Source organism: Tachypleus tridentatus, chromosome 7, assembly GCF_004210375.1.
Source record: "Tachypleus tridentatus isolate NWPU-2018 chromosome 7, ASM421037v1, whole genome shotgun sequence".
In the NCBI taxonomy this organism is placed as follows: domain Eukaryota; kingdom Metazoa; phylum Arthropoda; class Merostomata; order Xiphosura; family Limulidae; genus Tachypleus; species Tachypleus tridentatus.
This window is the reverse complement of record NC_134831.1, coordinates 182,816,992-182,841,351: the sequence shown is the minus strand read 5'-3', so window position 1 is coordinate 182,841,351 and position 24,360 is coordinate 182,816,992. Positions and strand designations below refer to the sequence as shown.

The 24,360-nt window shown below is 31.7% G+C and overlaps 1 protein-coding gene across 5 annotated transcripts in view; it reads right to left on the bottom strand.

Moving 5' to 3' along the window:
- Positions 1-1,144: 1,144 nt before the first annotated feature.
- Positions 1,145-24,360, bottom strand: part of LOC143257418 (dynactin subunit 1-like) — a 53,950-nt gene continuing 30,734 nt past the window's right edge. For all 5 annotated transcript variants that reach the window (XM_076516063.1, XM_076516061.1, XM_076516062.1 and 2 more), the window contains 15 exons: positions 23,533-23,647; positions 23,032-23,085; positions 22,318-22,449; positions 21,800-21,883; positions 19,760-19,816; positions 18,842-19,041; positions 17,118-17,211; positions 12,497-12,625; positions 12,230-12,372; positions 11,636-11,781; positions 10,432-10,589; positions 9,538-9,711; positions 7,549-7,698; positions 5,405-5,500; positions 1,145-1,790 (listed from right to left, as the gene is read on the bottom strand). In XM_076516063.1, coding sequence (XP_076372178.1) covers positions 1,635-1,790; positions 5,405-5,500; positions 7,549-7,698; positions 9,538-9,711; positions 10,432-10,589; positions 11,636-11,781; positions 12,230-12,372; positions 12,497-12,625; positions 17,118-17,211; positions 18,842-19,041; positions 19,760-19,816; positions 21,800-21,883; positions 22,318-22,449; positions 23,032-23,085; positions 23,533-23,647 — 1,888 coding nt within the window. In that variant the 3' untranslated portion in view covers positions 1,145-1,634. The remainder of the gene's footprint in view (positions 1,791-5,404; positions 5,501-7,548; positions 7,699-9,537; positions 9,712-10,431; positions 10,590-11,635; positions 11,782-12,229; positions 12,373-12,496; positions 12,626-17,117; positions 17,212-18,841; positions 19,042-19,759; positions 19,817-21,799; positions 21,884-22,317; positions 22,450-23,031; positions 23,086-23,532; positions 23,648-24,360) is intronic.

Here is a 24,360-nt window from a genome sequence, read left to right as displayed (position 1 = left end):
AGGTCATCTTCAGGTTAAGAAAAACTTGGAAGCAGCTTTCCCCAACATTTGTTTCTTGCATATGAAAAACGATTTTTTCAAAGTAGAAATTAAAGTCTTTTAATGTTTTTTTTTTCAATTTAAAGATAAAATCGCTGTTTATTAGTTAACAAAAGATTACATATTTTATATACGATTTCTTAAGCGTGGACTTCCAGATGCCGATTATAATAATGCTTGAGAAGGCGTGTTTGACTGTGTTGTCCTCAAACGTGGTCAAAACCAGTTTCTAACTTTTAATTTTATGTCCCAAAACCAAGGTGTTGTTGGAGTTGCTCTCAAGTCTAGGTTTGACATTACACATGGAGTAATTTTCAATTCGTAATTAAAAGTTATGATTTTGCAAGCTACAAGTCATTTGTCATAAAACACACGACAATAAAATAACGAAAGTTGGTCCTATAGTTATGCGGTGTTGCTTACATTACAATGATGCGTTACCTCAATAATCTACATACCGCATTCAAATTTATGTGATGAAAATATCCTCTGAAACTAAAATAAAATAAACGGTGCCATAAAAGTTAATGCGATATATCATCCTGAATACAGTTCAGTGTCATGAAAATTAAAAATAGAAAAACATATATAACCTCAGTTGTCACTAAACGTTTCTTTTTGTAAAGTTTGAGATGACCAAGACATTAAAGCTCGTGAATATTCAGAAGGCAGAAGATAAAGCTTCCTTTGAATACAGACATACAGATATAAAAATACTATCTACAGCCCTAAACAGTTAACACTTAAATGTTTTAGTTCTTTACTATTCTCATGTTTCAACTTTGGATAATATTACCTAGACTGTCATGTTTCAACACAGGATAATACTTGAGGAAGTGTCATGTTTAGATTTACTGAAGCGTTATGTTTCAACTGAGATAATGACTGCTTGGAAGGTCATGCTTCCATAAACACACTTCTTTCTAAAATATCACATATAGTACCAGAATATGTTCATCCTTCTTCATAGCTTCTTAGAAGCTTTAAGTAACTAGATTACTTCATAACTTTCCAACTCAAGCATTTACTATTCTTTTCACATAGAAGTGTGTGAAAGTTAGTACCAGTAAATATGTTTACACAAATAAAAACACCAAACGGGTGATAAACTGTAAAGTTCTTTTACCATTAGAATCTTTATTTATCATTTATGCTGTGAAATCCAAGAACAAAATATTAAGAATTTTATTAACAATATTATTGTATTAATACATAGTTGACATTCTTGTGAACCAACAAAGATACTTCAAAATATCCAGTACACCCAAAACATCACAAAACTTGAAGGCAAAACAATTATATTATTGGTAAGACTAGCTAAGAACAACAGATGTGTTTCACAGATACATTACTATAGACGTGTCTGTGTTTTACAGATACATTACTATAGATGTGTTTGTGTGATGTGGTTTAGGGATATGTTACAAGCCTATCAGAAGTATTTAGAGTTAAACTTTAGCATCCATACCTCCAACTGGTTATGGTTAAAAGTGACAAACACGTACAGATAGTTATAGGTAATGAACAATAAATATGCCCAACAACTAGAAGCTTCTGCACAGCTCAAGTATCTCTTCTTTTTAAAGAAAGGTGCATCAACTTATCATCTTTGAATGAAGCTGACGAAGTTCTTGAACGGTCAACATAACTGCAACAGTCTGTTCCGATTTGCTACTCTGGCTCCCACCAACCATTCCCTTACATGGAATTCTTAGCCTTGCTATAAGCTCTCCATCTTTTTCTGCCAAAGCCTTAGGATGAAAACAAACAATGCATAAGCACTCCTGATGACAATTTGGTTCTACTATACATCTTTCTGAAAGACTAGATGTAAATATTAAATAAACCAAGATGTTTCAATTAGCTTGCAAAATGACATTAACAACAAGTAAGTTTCTAGATAACAGTTATAAGTTTCAAGATCAGTCTTGTAGGTTTCTAGATTACAGCTGTAGGTTTCTAGATTAGAATTCTAGGTTTGAAGATCAACCTGGTACATTTCTAGTTTAAATGTGTAGGTTTCAACCTGGTAGATTTTTAGATTATAGATTTCAAGATCTGTCTAATAGGTTTCTATATTATATATAGAGATGTATGTTTCAAGATAAACCTGGCAAGTGTCTAGATTAAAGTGGTAGGTTTTGATATTAGAATGGTAAGTTTCAAGCCATACTTGTAGGTGTTTAGGATATTATAATTAAAAAGGTAAAAAAGAAAAAATATTTGAAGCTAGATAATTCAAATAATCTAAGTTGTAGAAACCTTTCTTATAGTAAAAGAAATATGGTTAAACATGTAACCAACTTAGAGAAATATAGTTTTTACTTTATTGACCGATAACATACCGAGTAGTAAAACTGAATCAAAGAAACAAGTGAAAATGTCATTACATTCACTAGAACTAAACATAAATCTATCTTTTGAGCTCCAAAACTGTTTAATTGAATTAGATCAAACCTAGAGCAACTAAATCTCTTATGGTTTTAAAAACCATACACAGGTAAGTCAAGCCCACAGAAAATTGTTTTAACACAGGATTTTAATACATATTGTTAATGGTAATAAAATTGTATTATTTTAATAAAACTGCTCTTAATAAATCCTCAGCATTTAAAAATTATCTTTGCTATGAAAACAATAAGATATTTTACTGTATAACAACGTTTCACACAGTGTTTCACCAGGTTTACTTGGCATCATTACGTAAGATACAAGACTTAAGAGAATCTAATATTAAAAAGGATCACAAAAGTCTATAGCAAATACTAATGTTATTAAGGAATTGTAACAAATAGAGTAATTTAACAATTAACTGTAAAATTTAGGTATAATAAATAAAACGTTTAGGCCTGAATCTAAGTGTGGAAATTCATTTTGTATAGGAGAGTTGGGAATTAAAACAGATATAAATAAACTGTTTTGTATTTGTTCAGAATAGGGTTATATATATATATATTTGGTAATAGGGTTTCCTTTCATTTTTATCATATTCATCTTGTCTTTTCTGGTCAGGATTTTTACTGTAGAAAAATCAAAACAATGTTTCAAGATCTGTGTTCTAAAACATGAGATGGATATTTTAAAATGTTACTGCAAAAGAGTAGAAAGTTTTCTGTTTGTCTCACTGATACAACAGCATTTGCAATCTGTACGTTCAATTGTATAAAATTTACTGAAGTATCATTATCATATATTTTTTTACGGATAGCAGTTGACCTAGCTTTTTTGCATGTAAAAATATAAGTTGTACTTCAATATTATATTTGTATTCTCTGAAGTTTTTAACCAGGATTTTTTTATAGCATAAGTTTGGTAAGAATAGTAAACAACAGGTGACAAAGACATCTATAGAAGAATAATTTTATGTTAGTTTGTAGGTTATTTTCAAAAAGGGAAATTACTTTATTAACAGTAGTGGAAGGGAAAATGTTTAGTTTATAAAAGAGAAATAAAAGGTTTTCCTTTTCTTTTTAAAACAGTGTTGTAACGTGTGAATTTACCTGCATGAATAACATCTTTTAGTATGCCTAACTTTTGATATTGGTCAAAAGAGAATTCCAAGGAACATGAGGTCAAGTATGAGTGTTCTTGGAAAATATGGTCGTTTGGAAGCCTGGGTTTATCTTTTTAATATGAACACTGAAATAACAAGCTGCCATTAGATGCTTTTTCCATCATGAATTCTATGTCTGATTAAACCTGGTTTGGATGAGAGAAAAACTTGTTAATAATATTAAGATTCTCAAAGGCCAAAAAATGTCAACAGTGTATTGAAACCAACAAAATTGGTTTCAATAAAATGAATTTTAGATAGCAATGTCTTCAATTCTTATATAAATAAGTGCTGGAACTACAGAGTTTCTCAAACTCAAGCCTTTAATTTGGATATAATTCATACCTTTAAACTGGAAGGAAAATTTGATATGAAGGAGAAACTACTTTCACATAATTTCTATGTTTAGGTAACATTCCTGGGTAGCATTTATTGCTTCAAGAAGGGGAACATGAGTGAACAGATTTAGTTACATGAAATGTGACTAACTAAACAAAGTGACTCAAATTCTCAAATATTTGGATAAGCATTTCAAAATATTTTTTGCTCACAAAAAGCAGTTTTCAAGTCTAAAGTGAAAGCAGTTTTTGTGGACTATGTTTATTGACCAAAAGCAGTTTTCAAGCCTAAAGTGAAAGTGGTTGTTGTGGATCGCATTTATTGACCAAAAACATATCTCAAGCCTAAAGTGAAAGTGGTTGTTGTGGATCGCATTTATTGACCAAAAACATATCTCAAGCCTAAAGTGGAAGTGGTTGTTGTGTCCATTACCAAAAGCAGTTTTTAAGCCTTAATTTTTTTTATGGAGGAAGAAGCACAAGAAACATATATATTGAAAACATTCAAGTGAAAAATTTGTCTACAGTGTAAATGTAAGCTTTGTATGCTGAAACAATGACACACAAGGAGAAACCAAGTCATGAGTTTTGTGGATCTCGTAAATTTGAGAAGTACGGGAAACTGAGGGATGAAGAAATTGATATAAACCAGCAGAAAAGTTGAATAGTTCTTTCTAATTGTAAAATAAATTTTAATTCCTCTTTTTGGGGAGGGTTAAGTTAGTTTCCATTTTTTTTGGAAATAAGATGAATTATCAAGGAGTGTGGGCATCTTTTTGGTATGCCACATGATCCACGATGATGATAGTTTTACCTTTGTGAGATTTCAGTAAATTTTATTTTTGACACTTTTTAATATTTTCAGTGCTTTACGTTCCTTTGAATAAAGGTTTGATTGTAGGAGTCTTGGAGGTGAAAACACATGAATGGAAAGCACTAAAGAACAAGTAGAATTTGAGTGGTTTCTTGAATTTTGGAACAAGACAGAATGGGTACCTGTACACTTTCAGAAAGAGTGCTTTGGTTGTTTAACAAACAATTTTCATTACGTGTACTTCTGCGAGTGATGTCAGAACTTCTATCACAAATATTTCAACCTGAAGTGACATGAGAAGACGTAGGTTTATTTAATTAAGTAAAACAATCCTGAAAAGGTATTTTGCCAGTAAAGTCTTCAAATCCTGTCTAGAATTCAGGTGTAAGGACAGTCCTGGGTGCAACACAATAACTGAAACCTATTTCTAAGAACTGAATTTCATCAATGCTGACTCCAGGTAAACATGGTGAAATGTTGTGTGTAAAAATAAACAAATAGATGCAATCAACAAAATATATGTGAATATTAAAAATGTCGTTTCTTCTCAGATTTAGTTTCAGAACAAAGTCACATTGGGCTACCTGCTGTGTCTACCACAGGGAACTGTAAATTTACTGCTGTCCTATCAGTATAATATCAATAAAAAAAATACTGTACCTTGGAGAATGAAGGAGATGGAAAGTCAGTAAAGTCTGATGAAACATGGCCACCCTGTTTCTGTGCTGCTACTAAATTGGTAACTTCAAACCGCAGCTATAAAAGAGTAATAATTATTTTCTAAGTGAATGTTTTCCTAGACAAGGAAAAGAACAGATGTAATTAAGTTTTTCTGAACAATTATAACACAACGTTGTGTTTCTCACCCATTTACTGAAAACTTGCTGGTACTATTATTGAACACATTTTCTATATAAAAAACAACTTCATACAGTTTATTTCTAAAGATACGAAACTCAACAATAGTTGACTTCTAATGAAGAATTTGCTTTGAGAACTATTTTGATAACCACAATCATTCTCATTAAAATTTTAACAGCTCATGAAGAGTTTCACGTAAGAGAAAAACTGTGTAACAGGAATTTAATTATACTTTATACCAATAAGGCTTTTTTTTTGTCTAGTGCTCGAGTACATCAGGTTAATCAGATTGTATCACACAAAAATATCTTGCACCAGCTGTGTAAGAGACTTCACATGTTAAGGTGTATAACACATAGCATTATCTTTACTAGGCAAAAACCTAAAAATTCACAAGAGAAATTGGAGAAAATGTCAACCGTAATTCACATCAAGTGCCAATAACTTCTGCTAAACATCAAAGCTCTTCACACTGGCTGGTATATGAAAGATATAGCACTGGTCTATGTGATATATATATATAAATTTTCATAAACAATGACTCTTATGGTGTAAACCAGTTTAAGAGTTGTAATTATCAGCTTTATTTAAGATTTTTCAAACTATATTGTCATGACAACAATTAATAACACAACATTAGTTTAATTTCAACAATGATTATTTATACTTATTATTATTATTATTATTACAATATTGTTTGAGAACACAATTTTATGTCCTTCACTGGACTACCAAAAATTTCGAGTAGTAAGAGTGTATAACAGAATTTCAACTATGCTTCTCAAGTGTCCTATGCTTTTCCTCTTGTGGAAAATACTTAAGGGTCTACATACATAAAATTTATATTCTTAAATCTAAAACAGTAAGTAGAATAAAAACATTGCTCAGAAATGTACAAAAATAGTATTCGTTTTGTTTGTTTGTTTTTGAAATTTCCACAAAGCTACTCAAGGGCTATCTGCACTAGCTGTCCCTAATTTAGCAGTGTTAGACTAAAGGGGAAGGCAGCTAGTCATCATCACCCACTGCAAACTCTTGGGCTATTCCTTTACCAACGAATAGTGGAATTTACCATCACATTATAATGCCTCCGCAGCTGAAAGGGTGATCATGTTTGGTGTGATGGGGATTCAAATCTGCAATCCTCAGATTATGAGTCAAGTGCCTTAAAAGGTAGTGAAAAGAATAAAATTATGTTCCACAGCTGTCTTAACAAATCCATACTAATGACCATTTTTTACCATATTTGTATTAACAAATCCATACTAATGACCATTTTGTACCATATTTGTATTAACAAATCCATACTAATGACCATTTTTTACCATATTTGTATTAAACACTTGTAGACTAAAAAAACGTCAGTACATTATCAATTCAACCAAAACTTGAGCTTATAAAAAACTATAAATTACACAGGCCCACAAATTTAATCTTCATAAATGCTGTTTTCACTGAAATAATGCATTTTCAATAATTCAGCTGTGCAGATTTCTAAAATAATATTCATTTTTCTAGTACATAAGGATTTCTTTTAGAAATTGGGAAGAAAAAAAAAGAGCTATTAATTTGATCAAATTATTATTTTGTTTAGCACAATGAACATTGTTTATCAGTATTATGTTTGTTAACAAAAAATACAATCAAACCGAAGAAAGGGGAAGAACACTAATGTCAAATGATTATTCATCCTCATTCGTCCCAACTTTTTGCTTTTGAAATCCATGTCTTTTATTCTCAAAATTGTGTGCCGTGGTCTTTCATCTACTGTTTTATGACATTTTCTGAAAAATCTGTATGCAGTGGAGAAATGATGGACATCATTTTTTGATTCACCATACTGGAATTACTGTAGAACATGTGAATTTTAAAACAATAAAACTATTGCAGGCCTGTGTTATAAAAAAATAAAGATTCTACTTCTTACTCATCTGATCACTTACCTGTTGAGCTTCCTTTTGTAAATTCCTTAGCTTAGCTGTAGATTCCAGTAGAGAATTTATCGGCATAGATTTTCCAAGAACTGGCTCGCTTCCTGGCTTTCTGAGGCTAATGTCCACAACTTGTGGATTAGCACTTAATTTATACAGCTCCTATCACAAATGTAAGAAGAAAAAGTTTTAGTGTCTTGCTCTAACCAAATTTTTCCTTTTGTGCACCACAGTGTTATAGAAGTGAAAGATCTTGATGCAATAGTCAAAGTCTCTAAAGTCATTCAAACAGCATCACACAGACAAATAGTATTTCAGTTTATATCTACAAAAATATCAAACACAAGTATAAGGTTATAATTTCATTGCATATAGGTCATTCATTGTCAGATTACCTTTGGAATATTGTGTCAAGTCTCAGGCTCCTTACACTGAATTGCTGGACAGTTTAGAGGAGGGTTACTAGAATGGTGTCTGGGATGGAGGGGTTGTCCTTTTAGGATAGAATAACATCTCTGAAATTGTTTTTTCTTGACAAACAAAGAGTTAGAGGGGATTTGATTGAGATGTTTAAGTTTCTATAAAGAATTAAGTGTTGATTTATGAAATGTTTTCCATATTTAATGTCAGGCTATAAATTTTGGTATCTTCAGCTAACACTTATTTTTCTAACAGGGAGGTTTGTCCTTTGGAATTAGTTACCTTCAAATATAGTAGATGTTCAAGGGTATTTAACATAAAGCTTGATAAATACTTGAATGAAAGGAGCCTTGAGTACTTTCATTAGAGTTGAGTTTAGTAGATGGGATGGCCTAGATGGATCAACAGGTCCTTTTTTGTCTTTAAACTGTATGTAGTAGTAGAAGAGAACTAACAAAATCACTGGCCAGAAGTTAATTCTGCAGTTAGTATTCAAACGTTATCTCACTGAAATGTACCAATGTAAATCTTGACTGTTTAAGTTCTGTATTTGTGGACTTGTTTTATTCTTGTTGCATGTTATAAGACACACAAAATTAATTTCACCTCTGGATGTGTTAGGGTTACAAAGGTCCAAATTAACATCTTACATAATACCCACTTGTTGTGCTTCTTTATGGTCCCATGGTTTATTTGATCTTTGTCCCCCCTATATTTCAACTTCCATTACTTATATATTTTAAAGTGTTATGAAGTTTCCTATGAAAACGTTAAAATCAGAGATAGTATTAGGGGGGCTGCCCACCAAGTTCATTCTCCCAAAAATTTAAAAACCTTTTATCAATTAAAAAAATAGTACAACTTTTATATTACTAAATAAAGTTGACAAAACTACAGTGATTCTCCTTAAGGTGATGAGCTGGAGCCAGGCCTGGTTAAAATATGATTCAAACACTTAAACCTGTATGTCTAGTATCATGGCATGGCATTAAAGCTTTTGCCTTAAGCCAGTAGTTTATATAATTTTGTCTTGAGAAGGACAAAAATACAAAAATCTCAGGCTAGCTCTGAGTGTTCCTTATAATACCTTGCAAGATTCTGTTAAAGTTTATAAGTACTTTGTATACAGAGTAAGATGTTATTTTAATTAGTTTTTCTTATAAAAAAGTTATTTATTCACAGCAGTTATTTGCAATCTAGCTATTACAGTGTGAAGAGCTGAGGATAAAGGGACATACAAGTCTAGTTATTGCTAGTCTGAAGTTGGCCTTTAATCAATAGCATTTAACATGACCATCCTCTCTTAATCTTGTGGGCTATTTGTTGTTACATTACCTGATTATTCAGCTAACACAATACCTTAACAATATACACTTCAACTTTAAATCTCTTTCTCTGTATATCAATACTGTATCTTGCAGAATTGATGCAAATTAATACAAGTTATTGTAAATTTGTTTGTTGGTATTTTACTTTCATCTGTTAAATGTTAATAGATTTCATCTTTTCCTAATTAAAATTATTACAGTGATATCTATAACTGAACTCTAACTTTGATTTACTAACAAATACTCTACTTACATTGAGAAGAGTAGTGGCCCGTTTTCCCAAATGACTTATCTTTTCTCTACCCTGCATGGACTGTTTCCCATCTATTTGTTTCTCAAAGTCCACCATATTTTTCAAGCCTGTCAAGGAACCAAGTCCTGTAGGTTTTGTAGGAAGTACCAGTGGTGGAAGAGCTGCAAGTTGGTTCTGAGGGAAATTTACTGATATTAACTTTATAAACATGTTATACAAAAATTACCCTAATAATAAGAAATTAAAATACTGATACTGGGAACAATTAATTTTTACAGGCGTTTTGTTTTCAAGAAGGATAAAATGGACAGGAGAAGTCCAAAACTCTACTGTACATTACAGATTGTAATGTTTTCAAACAAGGTCCAAAACTCAAGTGCTTTTGAAAAGTTATTCTTCTTCTTCAAAAAAACAAAAAACAGTAAACTATTTGAAAGTGCTCAGATCTTGAATCTCATTTGATGACATTACAACTTTTGTATGTGATCTCATGTGAAAACTTCTCAAGTGACTTTACAGGTTTTCTGGCTAAAATACTTACCATACTTTTCTTTTTACCTTTTCACTGTTTATAAGTTTCTAATCTCAAAAAGTACATGTTTATTGACACATGCAGACTGGCATTAAAGCCACAGAAACATCACTATCAGAATCACAGCAATTTTTCACATACTGCATATTGTAACTTTTGAGAATGCATCAGCCTGCCAGGCAGTTGCCCAGTGTCCCTATGGTCCAATCTGCCCATTTATTGGAACTAAAGTGTGATGTAGTGATTAATAAACTCTAAGGAGAGTTATATGTCTTGTCAATATCTACAAAGAAGTAAAAATGATTTTAAACATGTGGGCAGATGAAAGCTTTGTTAACTACTTGCCAAGTATATCAGATTACCTGCATGAACTTTGTTTGAAGCCTGATATTTTTATTCTTTACATGCTTTAAAGCAGTTCGCAAGTCTTGGATCTGTTGGATAAGCATAGGAGATTCACTGGCACCAGTGCCACCAGATGAAGCTGTTCCAGATGAAGTGGGAATTGTGGGAGATGACACTACAGAAATAGTAAAACAATGATTTCTAGGATGCAATATTTTAAAAACAAAAACAGTAACATGAAATATAATTTAGGACAAAAATGAACCATTTGGTCTGTACAGGCTGTTCTGTCCTTGCACATCTACCCTTGATAAAATTAAAACTTAAAAAATTTTTTTTTAGTCTTAAACTTTCATAAATAGGGTAACTAACATCTACAAGAATAGGACAGTCACATTCTGTACAGACATTCAAAAAATGTCTTGGTAAAGGCTGGCAGAATATGTGGATGGCCTATTTTTCAGTTCTAACTTGTCACCCAAATTAAGCGTTAAGAAATCAAAGACTTATCTCTTTCAATATCGGGTCTATATGACTGACCATGTGACCTCTTTGCAGTTGTTTAAAGTCTTTGTGGATTTAATACTTTTAACTTTCAGAACAGTTTGTATATCTTCACAACATTTGGCAGTATTTCCCCTAATATTATAGGTCTTTAACGTACAAAAAATCTTTTGGTGAAATATTTCTAATAAAATAAAATAAAGAATTGTTCATAATAAAAAAATACAGCACCAAGAAATCAGAGGCTATTATCCTGTCATTCCTCCTGGATAACCTTGTGAACTTCTATAAATCTCTTTTACTATTTTCTTGAAATTATAGAGAAATCTTAACCTTTCTGCACAACGTAATCCTTACCTTCCTGGTTTGATATTTTCATCCTTTACAACTTAATTCCTGTAAAATTATAATAATTGGATAACTTTTTGAAAATTTTTTAAAACTTGCATTTCAACACAAATTATCATTACTAATTATTTAATGCAGTTCTACAAAACTTTTACCCAAACAATTAAGTGTGTAATACTGTACAGAAACTACCACAATATAAAAGTTTAAAACTAGCATAAAGAAACTTACTTATTAAGAAAATGTTGACTTATAATTATCTGAATAATATAACAGACATCAAATGACATAACACAAGTCTTATCCATGCTAGCTAGATCAAATGAATAATACAATACACACTAAGCTATGTACCAACTAAACTCTCACCAATGCTAGCTAGACCTGCAGACTTGGTCAGCCCCTCAAGAAGTGCTTTCTTGGATAACATTTTCAGTTTATCCTTCAGTTCTCCCCTCTCTGTTTCTAATGCATCAATGTCAGCCTGGAGATGGTCAAGTGTCTCTTCAAAATCCCTGAAGCAACAAATGACCAAAATGCAGAACGTTAGATACAGTAAGGTCACATGTAACTGAATTTGTTACATTCAAGTAGAAGTACACAAAACTCTATAATACATATAACTGCTGACTGTGTTTACTGAGCATTCTCATGAGCGTGTGCATCTTGATCTGCATAAACACACACACACTTTAGTACATTTTAATTTCATATCATATGTGTACCAGTAAAACTTATTTCATCTTTAATAAATGATAATAAATACTTTGATGTTTAAAGATACTGCTGTTTTAGCTTTTAATTAAAGACAACATGTTTAATCAGCCAACCATTTCATGATCAATAAAAAATAAATAAAGACTGAAAATCTTAATTTTTAATCTAATAACAATTAATGTTTTTATAGACCTTAGCCTGTACACAGTCAATGTTGTTGTTCCTCAGTTTAAGACTGTCACTTACTTTTCTTTCTTCTTGAGCACCATTTTGGTTTCATCTAACTGACGCTGTATTCTTTCCACCCTTTCATCACTGTCCCGAGAAGCAAGTTCCAGTTTTTTCTCAGCCATTTCTTTTCTCACATGCATCTCACTCACTTCCTCACTCTATTCAACAAATACAGCAAAATCAATTTGAAAAACACTCACCTGAACAAAACTTAAAAACATTAAATACATTTCATCACATTAATTGAAATTTTGTTTTAACAACAAATATTTACTTCCTTACCTTGATTTTCAGTGCTTTTTTCAGTTCAATAATATCAGTTTCTCGAGTTTCTAGTTTGAACTTATATGCCTCAAGGTCCTTAGCTTCTCCTTTAACTGCTTGAGATCGCACAGTAACAGGTGGACTAGGCTATTGGAGACAAGAAAAACATCATACAAAAGAAATTTCTGGCCAGGAACCAGCTCTTGGTTTACAGAATAGATACAACAAATGTACTTTATTTAGACATTTAATTTTTTCTAATCTTTCTAATCTTTTCTTAATTAGTAAAATGTAATTCATACACTTATTACTCTTTAAATTTATAGTTCAATGTTAAATTTTCACACTAAATGTTCAATGTTTATTCCACATCTGTCATTATGTGAGAAAATGCCTTGAAATTCTCATTCTTGGATCACAGTAAGTCGTAATTGTAACGTGTATAAACAACTTTAAATACTTATGGTTAAGATAACACATAAGACTACCACAGAGAGAGACATGGAAATGGGTAAAAGATATACAAGTATGAGATCACAGATGCTGGCTTAGCTTGATTAATTCTTGCTCTGTGTTTTTCCACAACAAACTGATAGGTAACATAGCCAATTCTTATATTATATAAGAACTTGAAGAAACAACAACAACACGACTGTAAATGCAGGAAGTAAGAATAAATTACATCTACATCAGAAATATGCTGGATGACATCAGACTGTGGTCATGTATAATCAGATACATCAGAAAATTTCAATGAATCCAAGTTAATTTAAGTGTTATAATCCAACCCATGTGATAAACAAAATTATAGTTCACCTATATCCAGGATTAAATGCAACTCTAACATACTGAGACTAATCTAATCTTATTTGTAAAAGTGAAAGTTGATTCTGGCATATACAACAGAAAATAAAACAAGAGCAGGATCCACGCCATACTCAAATATAAGAACAGAAAATGTAGTCCTCATGAATAGAAACAAACTTTCATAATGTATCAGTTCATCCCAAAAGTTATGTACGAAAATTTAATACAGAAAGTGAATCATCATTTCTATATTTGTAGAAGGCTTTGATAACTAAATTATGTTGTAGGACATGTATAAAAATGTTCAGACAAATAAAAGAAACTAACCCAACTCCACTTTTTCAGATCATTAATCAAATAAACCCTTATGAAGATGGATGTGTCTGAAGAGCACGTTAGGCATATAATGCTTTATGAGTTTAAAAAAATGCAATAGTGCAGCAGAAACTACATGAAACATTCAAGGTGTTTATGGTACAGAATCTCTCAATGAAAGAAAATGCTGAAGGTGGTTTCAGAAGTTCAGATCAGGTGACAACAGCTTAAGTGATGCATCACATTCAGATCATCCTGTTGAATTTAATGATGACTTGCTGCTGGCTGCACTTGATGAAGAGTGTGCTGTAACAGTTGAAGGACTAGCACAGAAACTTAATTTAACCCATTCAACAGTTCACTGACATCTGCAACAGTTTGAAAAGGTGTCAAAACTTGGAAAATGAATCCCCCATGATTTAACAGAAAACAACCTTAGACCAAGAGTGGACATTTGCACATCTCTGCACTCTCGTGAACCTAACTCACTTGTTTTGGACAGGTTAGTGACTGTATATGAAAAACTGATATTTTATAAAAATGTTAAGTGCTGCAGACAATGGCTCAGTGCAGGTAAACTGGCTAAATCACAGCCCAAAATGGATCTCCACCCTAGGAAAGTCTTGTTAAGCATTTGGTGGGATATTGTTGGTGTGATCCACTTTGAGTTGTTGCCACTCAGTGTAACGATTACATCAGACTTCTGTTGTCAACAGTTAGAGTGCTTGAATGTTGCACTGAAAGAAAAGAGGCCTGCTTTGATCAATCATAAAGGTGTTGTGTTGCACCAGGATAATGCACGGCCCCATACAGCAAGGATCACATCTGCAAAGACAAAAGAGCTAGAGTGGGAAAAACTTTCACATCTTCCTTATTCTCCGGATTTTGCTCCATTTGATCATCGTCTATTCCAATGTTTGTAGAACTATCTTGATAGAAAAGAGCTTGGAACATATGAAGATGTCAAAACTACCCTCTCTACATTCTTGTCCTCCAAACCTCAAGAATTTTATAGAAGTGGCATTCAGAAGCTTGTGAATCATGGGCTGGAAGTAATTAATACGAGGTCTGTTCAAAAAATACACGGACTCTTTGAATTGCGTGGCTCCAGTTGGTTCCAGGGGAATCCGCTTGGTGTCGCTAGCTTCGCACAGATCAGCTGATTACGACGTCATTTCTCGATTGCAGATATCTTCATTTGTGTATTAGCTAGGCGGTTTTAAGTGAAGTGTGATTTTTTCATTTGGCGGATTTCAGAATGAATGACCTGAAGGAGCAACGACTTGCTGTGAAATTTTGTGTTAAACTTGGAAAATCTGCGACTGAAACTTTTGCTATGCTTAACACGGCTTACGGTGATGTTGCTATAAGCGTACGGCATGTTTCAAGTGACATGAACGTTTTAAGGATGGTCGACAGTCCATTGAAGATGATGAGCGTCCTGGACACCCTTCCACGTCAACTGACGACCCACACGTCGACAAAATCAACACCCTGGTGTGGGCAAATCGACGTCTGACTGTCAGGGAGCTTGCTGAAGAGTGTAAGATATCAGTTGGATCTTGTTACGAGATTTTGACAGAAAAATTGAAGATGCATTGCGTTGCTGCGAAATTTGTGCCTCAGAACTCGTGAGTTTTTGGCCAAACACTCGATCACTGTTCTTCCCCACCACCTTACTCACCTGACCTTGCTCCTTGCGATTTGTTCTTGTTCCCCAAATTCAAAAGAAGAAGATTTGAGACGATTCCCAAGATTAAGGCAAATGTGACGAAGGAGCTGGAGGACATTACAAAAGAAGCGTACCAGAACTGTTTCAACAATTGGAAACACCGTTGGGATAAGTGTGTGCGTTGGGGAGGAGAGTACTTTGAAGGGGTCCCAGACCTGTAACTTCTAAATAAAGTACATTTTGTTTTATGACGTCAGTCCGCGTATTTTTTGAAAAGCCCTCGTAATAATGAAACATACACTATTGATTAAATAATATTAAAAGACATTTGAAATCCTCTCTCTTTTTTGCACCTAAAATCAGACATTACTTAAGGGATGACCTGTTATATAAGCACACAATATATTAGATTAAGTTAAAAATCTTTTATATATTTCTTTAATCCTGAAAATAAATAAGCTACTATACCAAATTTAATAAACCTATCACAAGTTCTCACTGGCTATCTGTATGAGTCCAACAAGAGGTTAAAAATAAAATCACACAGAAATTTTGCACTAAATTACAACCATAATGTTATACAGAATGTTATCAGCTTTGTATTCAACCAAATGGCAGCACATTTCAACTGCCACTGGAGAAAACATTTGAGAAATGAGCAGACTGACCAGTGAAGAATCAGAGTTGTCAGTGACTCAATGGTTGCAACAGCTAACTGACCAGTGAATAATCAGTATAGTTGTTGACGACTCAGTAGTTGAGTATAATGTACAAACTTCACTGGCATGAACACTAAAGTGTTACTTTTAATTCATGGACAAAGTGAGGAATGGACAGTACAATACAAGAAGTCAGAGGACAGCATGATATGAGTAGTCCAACATCATAGGAAGAGTCATGAAATCAGAAGGCAGTATAGAATAAGTAGAGTTATACAGCTACAGCTGAAGAGGATATACAACCTCACTTCCTTGATTAGTACTGTGTCATGAAATCAGACGGCAGTATAGAATAAGTAGAGTTATACAGCTACAGCTGAAGAGGATATTCAACCTCACTTCCTAAACAATAATGTATGGGGCTTTAGAAGAATAGGAAGAACTATGGAAGTGGAATTTAAATAAAGAGCCAAAATGGAAAGGACTGACAAAATAAAGATAACTTTCCATAAGAAACTGGACAGTGAAACTATATAGACAAAACTCCACTTATCTTGTCATTACATGAATATGATTAAATGCATACCTCTAAGTTTGTTTTATTACTGCTGAATATTTGGATGGTAACAAAATAAGCTACATTATATTCTATGGCCAGCGTTTTTTAGTTCTGGTTGTAAAACTATCTATCAAAAGTTTTTTTTACCTTCTTATTTCAAAAATGTCTAACTATGGAAAGCACTGATTTTTAAATTCATTTTCATTATTAAAATCATTTATGTGGCAATGAATACACAGGCAATAATAACAATATTAAAACATAAAGACTGTAATTCGAATAGAAATTGCCCATTGGACAAATTACCAAAAATACATAAAACTTGAAAAGGAAGCAAACAACATGATCATAGTTTTTTGATTCTTTAAAACTCCATTCTGAACACATTTGATTAGTAATATTAAAAAAAAAATCTTGCTGAGTAAAAGAACCTTTTTTTTATAATTTGACTTTCATTAAAATTTCAACAACTTTAAAACTTTAGAAAAAAAATAAATTCACAACTTAAAGAATTTGTAGACATTAAATCATATGTTCACTTTCTTTACTAAAGAAACTGAAGAATATTTGTGAAACAATTTATTTTGAATGATTATTCCAACTAATGAAAACAACTGAGAATTAAACCTTCTGATCCTGGCTGATGTTGTGGTCAAATTCACCTTCCTGCATAGCAGTGCTAATCTCGTTCATTGCCGCAACGACAACATTCATGGAATTCCTAGGGAGATAAAACAGTCTGTGTATAAGGTCAACACAGTAAGCCCTGTCATTAAAGAAACTATTTTCTGTACTCAGATAACAGGTCAGAAAGATCAGGCATAACACTAAAGCACACACACAGAGTCTACAGTTATTCTATAAAAACAAGGAAAGGTCAAATGTTGACACTATCAACATATGCTTGGCAATCCTATAGAGTGTACAATACATATTTTGATAAAGTTGATAAGAACACATAATTAGCCTCAAACTTTCATAATAACTACTGTAAAAAATCCTTGTATAAAAAACAATTGTTAACATTTACCAACTGACATCTTTTTGACTCAAATATTTTTAATACATTAACTTATTACTAAAATCTCGCTGATCACTTATAAAATTCTATTTACATTTGCACACGTTCTTTAGAGTACACTACATTTCAAAGTGTCTCGACTACAACATAGAAAGTTGTGGTGGTAGGGACATTTAAAAAATTTAATTTTGATGCCTGAGTAAAACAAAACATATCTAAACACGTAAACATTTAGTTTCTAAAATACATGAACAAAGTCAAAATTTACACAACTACGCTGACAGAACCAGCTTTTAGAATGGCTGTTTACACAAGTCTAAAACAACAGAAAGTGACATAACCAACTTACTATATATTAACACTTCTTTTAAAAGTCAAGGGCATGAACAAACAATGTTAAGTTCTATGAACCTGTTCACAAGGGCATTGCTTTCATTCTATTGATGTTTGAATTGAAAGTTCTCACATTTCAAAATCTCTCAATGTTTTTATTTTGCTGTCTGTTAGCGACTTTAGTAATAAAAGATTGTAACGTTCCAGAAGTATTCCTGTTTTCTGTGTGTACCTGTTATGTTACTAGTGGGTCTATAACCAAAAATGTTAGGGACCCCCAAGAAATTTTGGTACATACATTGTTTATAGCAATTTGTTTAAAAACATAAATGAAGCTACATGGATTTAAAGAAACAAACTTGTTTAAAAAGTGAATGAGGGAATATAGTCCTCATCTGTAACTCTATGGTTTATGATGAGTTCAATAATTGTATATGTTCCAACATTTGCACAGCCTATAATGAAAGTTTGTGAGAAAAACAGAAAAAAAATTCCTATTAAAGTTGAACAAGAAAATGAATAACTAAACAGGACATTATATGTTGGTCAAATGTGATGTCACCCTGGCACACATAGAACCTCATATTATACCTGAAAAGTAGGGTAAATGCAAAGTTACAACAATTCTGCACTTTGTACAGCATCTAACTATATTTTGCTGACCACATTGAACTTGTATTTATATATGTTTTATGGTGAGTAAATTACACCTAAAATCAATATACACATATACCGAAGTTCATGTTACATGTTGCTAAGCCTTGTTTTTTGATTTTCCATCACTTGGGGTGGAATTCTCTGAAATCAGTATAATTCAGTGATATATATTAACCAAATGGCAGACTGGATTTCATATTTACTTTCACACTGCCCAGTTTACTTTCTTAACTGTGTCTGTTATGAGAAACATGTTGTAATCAATAAACTGACCAGTGTCAGATCATGAAGTGTACAACTACAAAATAAAATTAATAATTCCGTAAAACATTTGAATTACTTTAAACAGTCAGGCCCACTATCTTCCTTTCCGTAAGCACGATCTGTAGCTTCATGGGCAAGTTCTTTCAATTTTTGAGCTTCAATGTGGCCAGCTTCGCCAGAGACAACAACTTGTTGGATGGCAGCTAAACGTAGCAGGTAAACAGCATGAATTACTCGAGAAAGGTGGGTTCCACTATCTATCAGATCTTCTTGGACCTAGAATTATGACTCAGATCACATTACTGATGACCTTTCTTATTTCTCTTCACTAAAATGTGTAATTTCAGTGACAAAAAAGAAGAAACAATCCATAAATAAAACAAAACTCTTTTAACCCTGGCTTTACACAGACCTCATCATTCCCAAATACTCCTACACATTTGACCAGTTACAGTAAATCTATTTTCTTCCTATAGTCTAATATCCAGTTTAGGATTTTATTTATGAGTTAATGTTAATTACTATTTGAAATATTGTACTTTATCAATGGAATACTTTTTTTTAAATAAGAAAAAATACAGTTCAATTGTTTCCAGTAAAAAAAACAACTGTTACAGAATTAAAAGTGGCTCTGAAGTGTATAGGACAGATAATAATAATAATAATAATAATAATAATAAAATAATAATAATAATAAAAGCACAAAATAGAAGAGCTTCTCAAAAGTTGGTCCTTGAAAACACAAAGAGACTATTTTTTATGTAATCAAAATCCTAATAAGCTACTTGTGACCTTATAAACCATATTAGTCTACTCAGAATTATCACATAATATACTTGAAAATGTATGTATAAGTAAACATGTAAATTCTGATATAACTTTCTGTGCCAATTTAACACACTTAACTGAATATTTCAATCTTAAAGTGGAGAGAAATGAGACTGATATAAATGTATGGGGTAATCATAAATATAAACATTATACGTTTGCCTACCTCTTCAGGAAACCGTAACTCTATGAGGCCTTTCTCTTGGGGAAGCCTTCGTTTAACCTAGATAACATGTACTTGTGTAACTATTGTGGTCAAACTTTAAATATAAAATCAAGTATGTATATAAATGTTTACAAAAGGTAGTCAAGCCATTTCAGAACTACAAATAATTTATTTAAAGAAACAAATACACTTCATTAACATTCTGCAGCATATTCACACTTTAACACAATCCTGCTTTAAGAGCAAAACTGTATCAATGAATAAAAACAAAAAACTTGTAGTCATTCTTACACAATCACACACAAACAAATACAAGTTCATAGTTGAAACTGATCTAATTTTATAGTTAAAAATTAAATAAACTGCAAATTGTTGATGAGTTGATTTCAGTATGCTCCAATAAAAACACCAGCATCTGTGAATTTTCTGAATTTTTCAACATAATACACCATTTTTTGGCCACTAGGAAGAATGTCACATTGCTTTTTAATAAAATAACACCAGCTTGAACTTGTATCTTCAATAAAACGTATAATTTTATCAGTTTTAAACAATCACTGTTAAAACCTTGTTGTATTTGAAAAGTCATAGAATAGTATTTTGAACATTTCTTTGTCCTTTTCTAATTGCAGAATCAATATGATTTCCAATTCAGTGGAATTTTATGGAGATTAGAGCAAAATGTTAAAGGCTTAGCTTTATGACACTATAATAAGAGATTAAGAGCAACATTCACAACAATTACAGTCCAGATTGTTTAAAGTTTGGAAACATCTTTATCTTTTTCTAATTCATTTGAATTATAATATTGTATATGATAGGAAAAGATGTTTTACAGAACTATCTGAAGTAGGCTTAGCTAAATCATTTCATACTTAACCCTAATCAACAGTCGTGTTAAGCCATTTTTACATTAGGTTTAATTAGAAATGAAATGTAAAAACAATATATACAAATAAATATAAAATGCATATAAATTTTACTGCATATGCTAAATCAAATCTTCTGATTAACAAAATAAGAAAATTTGACTTACTTAAAATATTTTGTTATATTGTAAATAAAAAAAAAGCAACCAGTGAATCTAAAAATACACAAAAAACTACAAGTAATGTTTCAGGTCAAAGATTGAAAACTTTAGAGGAAACGCTTAAAATGATGTAGACAGACATAATAAACGTTAGTAATTTGAACTTGTAAAAAAATAAACATTTTAAATTATTATAAAAAATATATATATCATAATGAAAATTTTCCAATTCTTAAAGTTGTGAATTCATTTCATATCGCATATAGAAATAAGATATAACTTCATAACCTGTAGAAAATTCTGAAGATTAAAACTATTTCTTCCAGTAATTTGTCTGAAAAGTAATAAATCAAACAATACAAAAAACTGTTTCAATTCAATGCATCCAGGGTACAAAGAAGTTACGTATCAAATAAGTCTCACTAAAGTTTGTAGACAAAAACAGAAATGTAAATATCATACATGAATACACATTAACTGCAAGCTCTTGAAAAACTTATTACATTATTTATACTAATCTTACTGTAATATTTTACATTGTTCCTATCAATAAAGGTTATTACAAAGCCCTTGGTATTTTTTTTAGGTGCAACTTTCACAGTAACCCTTCTATAAAGTTTCAGAGAAAATATTGTTAATTTTTCACTTTTTTATAATTATAAATTAAAACACATGGAATAATAATAAGAGTGTATCGTTCATCATACTCTTAAAGTAATCCACACTGAACACTGACTGATGCTCATTATTCAGGATGTCATTCACGTGAAAACAAAGCTTTAAAACTGAATATATTTGTCGTCACTAACAAGCCTCAGGAGAAAATGAAAGAAACATTTTTCAACTCTTCCCAATTAACCACTGAAGTTGCTTAGATTGCTGGTTACTTCTTTTGTGATTGTTCCAAATGAACAGTTTCCTAAAAACTAAAATTTTATGATAATTTGTACTGTTACAATCAAACATGCTGTCTACTTAAACTAGAAAGAAAGAAAGAATTTCAAGCTGACCTTTTTGATGAACTGCTTGATATCATCTGTGGATGTTCTCACTTCTTTTAGTAAAACTCCGACATCACTCTCTCTCTGGTTTGTCTAAGGCACAAAGAAATTTTTAGACTAACTTGGAACACACAAGAAAAAATTGCTATTTTCACACATTATTGTATAGAAGGTTTAAAAACTGAAACTCTTGCATATATACATAAACTACAGATCAATTAAAGGTTTACAACAGTGCATTTATTAGCTGATTTTAGTGCTTTCATCAACACTAGGTAAACTGTTCAGTATCTTAAACATAAGCAGTAAAATTAGCATCTATTAATTTATTAACTTTTTTAATACTTTATATATTTTTTGGAAAAAATGTAACAAAGTTTTCACCTTCAGGAAACAATTTAACCACAGTGAAAAAAACATTAGTTAAATTGTTCCCACTTGAGGATTCCAAATATATACTGAATGTCTTGCATTTCTGATTTCCTTGAAGCCACAAAGTGTTGTCTTATTTTCTAAAAGTAGCTGACCTGAAGAAGGGAACATATTGCTGAAACATCGGTATGAATAGCATCACTTGCTGCACCCATAAGTTGCATGGAGTCTGCCATCAGTGCTGTGCAGTCCACTTTTTCTGAAGCCAAGTGGACACTGTAAAGACTCTGAAAAGTTTAAACAAAATATATAATGTGAACTACTTCTTGAATACATATACTTAAATACAAACTCAGAGAAATAGTGAAAGCCGACCTTTATGACATTATAAAGTTCAGATTATAAACAAAATATTAATCCTTGTTTAGAAACAGAGCTCAGACAGTAAGTGTTTGTGAAAATGGAGCTATGTAAGCAAGCAAAACATTACTATTGCTAATGCATTCTAAGAATACAAAGCCAAAAATAAGTGAAAATGTGTTTTCTTATAGCAAAGCCACATCAGGCTATCTGCAGAGTTCACTGAGGGGAAACAAAAAGTGAAAATGTAACCCTCCTTTTAAACTACCTACAAATATAATCTGCATTTACTACAATGAATTGTTTTATTCTTTATTGGTTTAGATTCCTTACCTGTTCGTTTTGGACATTTTACTTCTAACTTTATCACACAAAATTTAAGATTACATTTTAGCTTATCAAAACTCAGGGAAAAATACTGTACCAATTTAGTTGCCCTAGACGTCACTTAAACCATAAATCATACATAGGTATATAATGCTAACACCATTAGTGATAAAAAAATGTACCTGAAAGTAGCTGACTGCCTTCTTTAAGGTTTCCAAAGGGATGTTTTCATCGAGCTGAAATGCAATTCAAAACAATCAAGCTGAATGCATGCAATAGAAAGTTTAAATTTTATAGCATAACTACTTGAAGGTATATGCTAAGGATACTCTTTAAAGTAAGAAAGAATAAAAAAAAACTGTTACAAAATGACACAATGCCAAAATAAGTCACCATTACAACTGTTTAGTGGAAATCAAAATCTAACATACTTAAACTGAAACCTTCCAAGTGTAATAGAATAGGCTAAACTATTGTATGTTGACCCCCCCCCCCTTTTGAGTTTTTGGAACCAAATAATAAACGAGAAAAATGCAAACATAATTTTAGACATCACATACATTTCACAAAACACAAATAACACATTTCTATACAGATACAACACAGTTCAAGTGTTAAAATGTTAATACTTCTCTCAAAGATGTGAATATTTCTGAAAATTTTTTAAAATACATAATAGTTACTTGATCTTTCCACAGTAACTCCACATAAAAGTCAATAGCTTTCTCCTGTTGAGCCATTTCAGGGTAGAGGGTAGCAATTTTCATATAGAGGTCGACCGAGCAATTGTTCAGAGCACTAAGAAGAATGAATAAAAGTCATTGTATAAGGTAACCTACATGTATCACAAAAGAGGTAAAATTCAGATTTACAGATGTTTCTTAGGACTAAAGTAAGAAAGCAAGTTTTGAAAGACAGAACCTGGGAATAAAACTACATTTCAGAGTTAACTGCACTTCATGAATTTATTTACTTTAAGCTTTCAAAATTGTTCTTAAATACTTCTTTAAGCAAGCAACATTTTTTGACATACTTGTATCAAACAAATCTTAAATAGAAAACAGAATGCTTGGGATAACTTCAAGTTAGCATCAATGCAAAATTTTACAAGAAGGAATATTTTACATCACTTTTAAATCAAGTAAAGGAATAATTTAGCTTCTACACAAAAACGTGTAGAAGTAAAACTAATAAAAATAATGTTTGTTAACTACAGGGATTCAAATTAATTAGTGTTTAAATAAATGTGTACAAAAAGAGACTTAAATCCATGAGGATAACAAAGAAGAATCCAAAACAAATCTTTTATTTTGTGCCAAATAAAACAGTATCAAGTTACTAAGATGTGATAACAAACAAAATAAATTTGAGATAAAAACAACATTAAGACTAGTCACTTGTTTCCTTATTACCTGAATAGGTTTTTCCTAACCTTGTTGATTGTATGAATAAGTATTTTTTAAAAATATTTTATTACTAATGATACTGTGCAATATACACGTTCCAACACT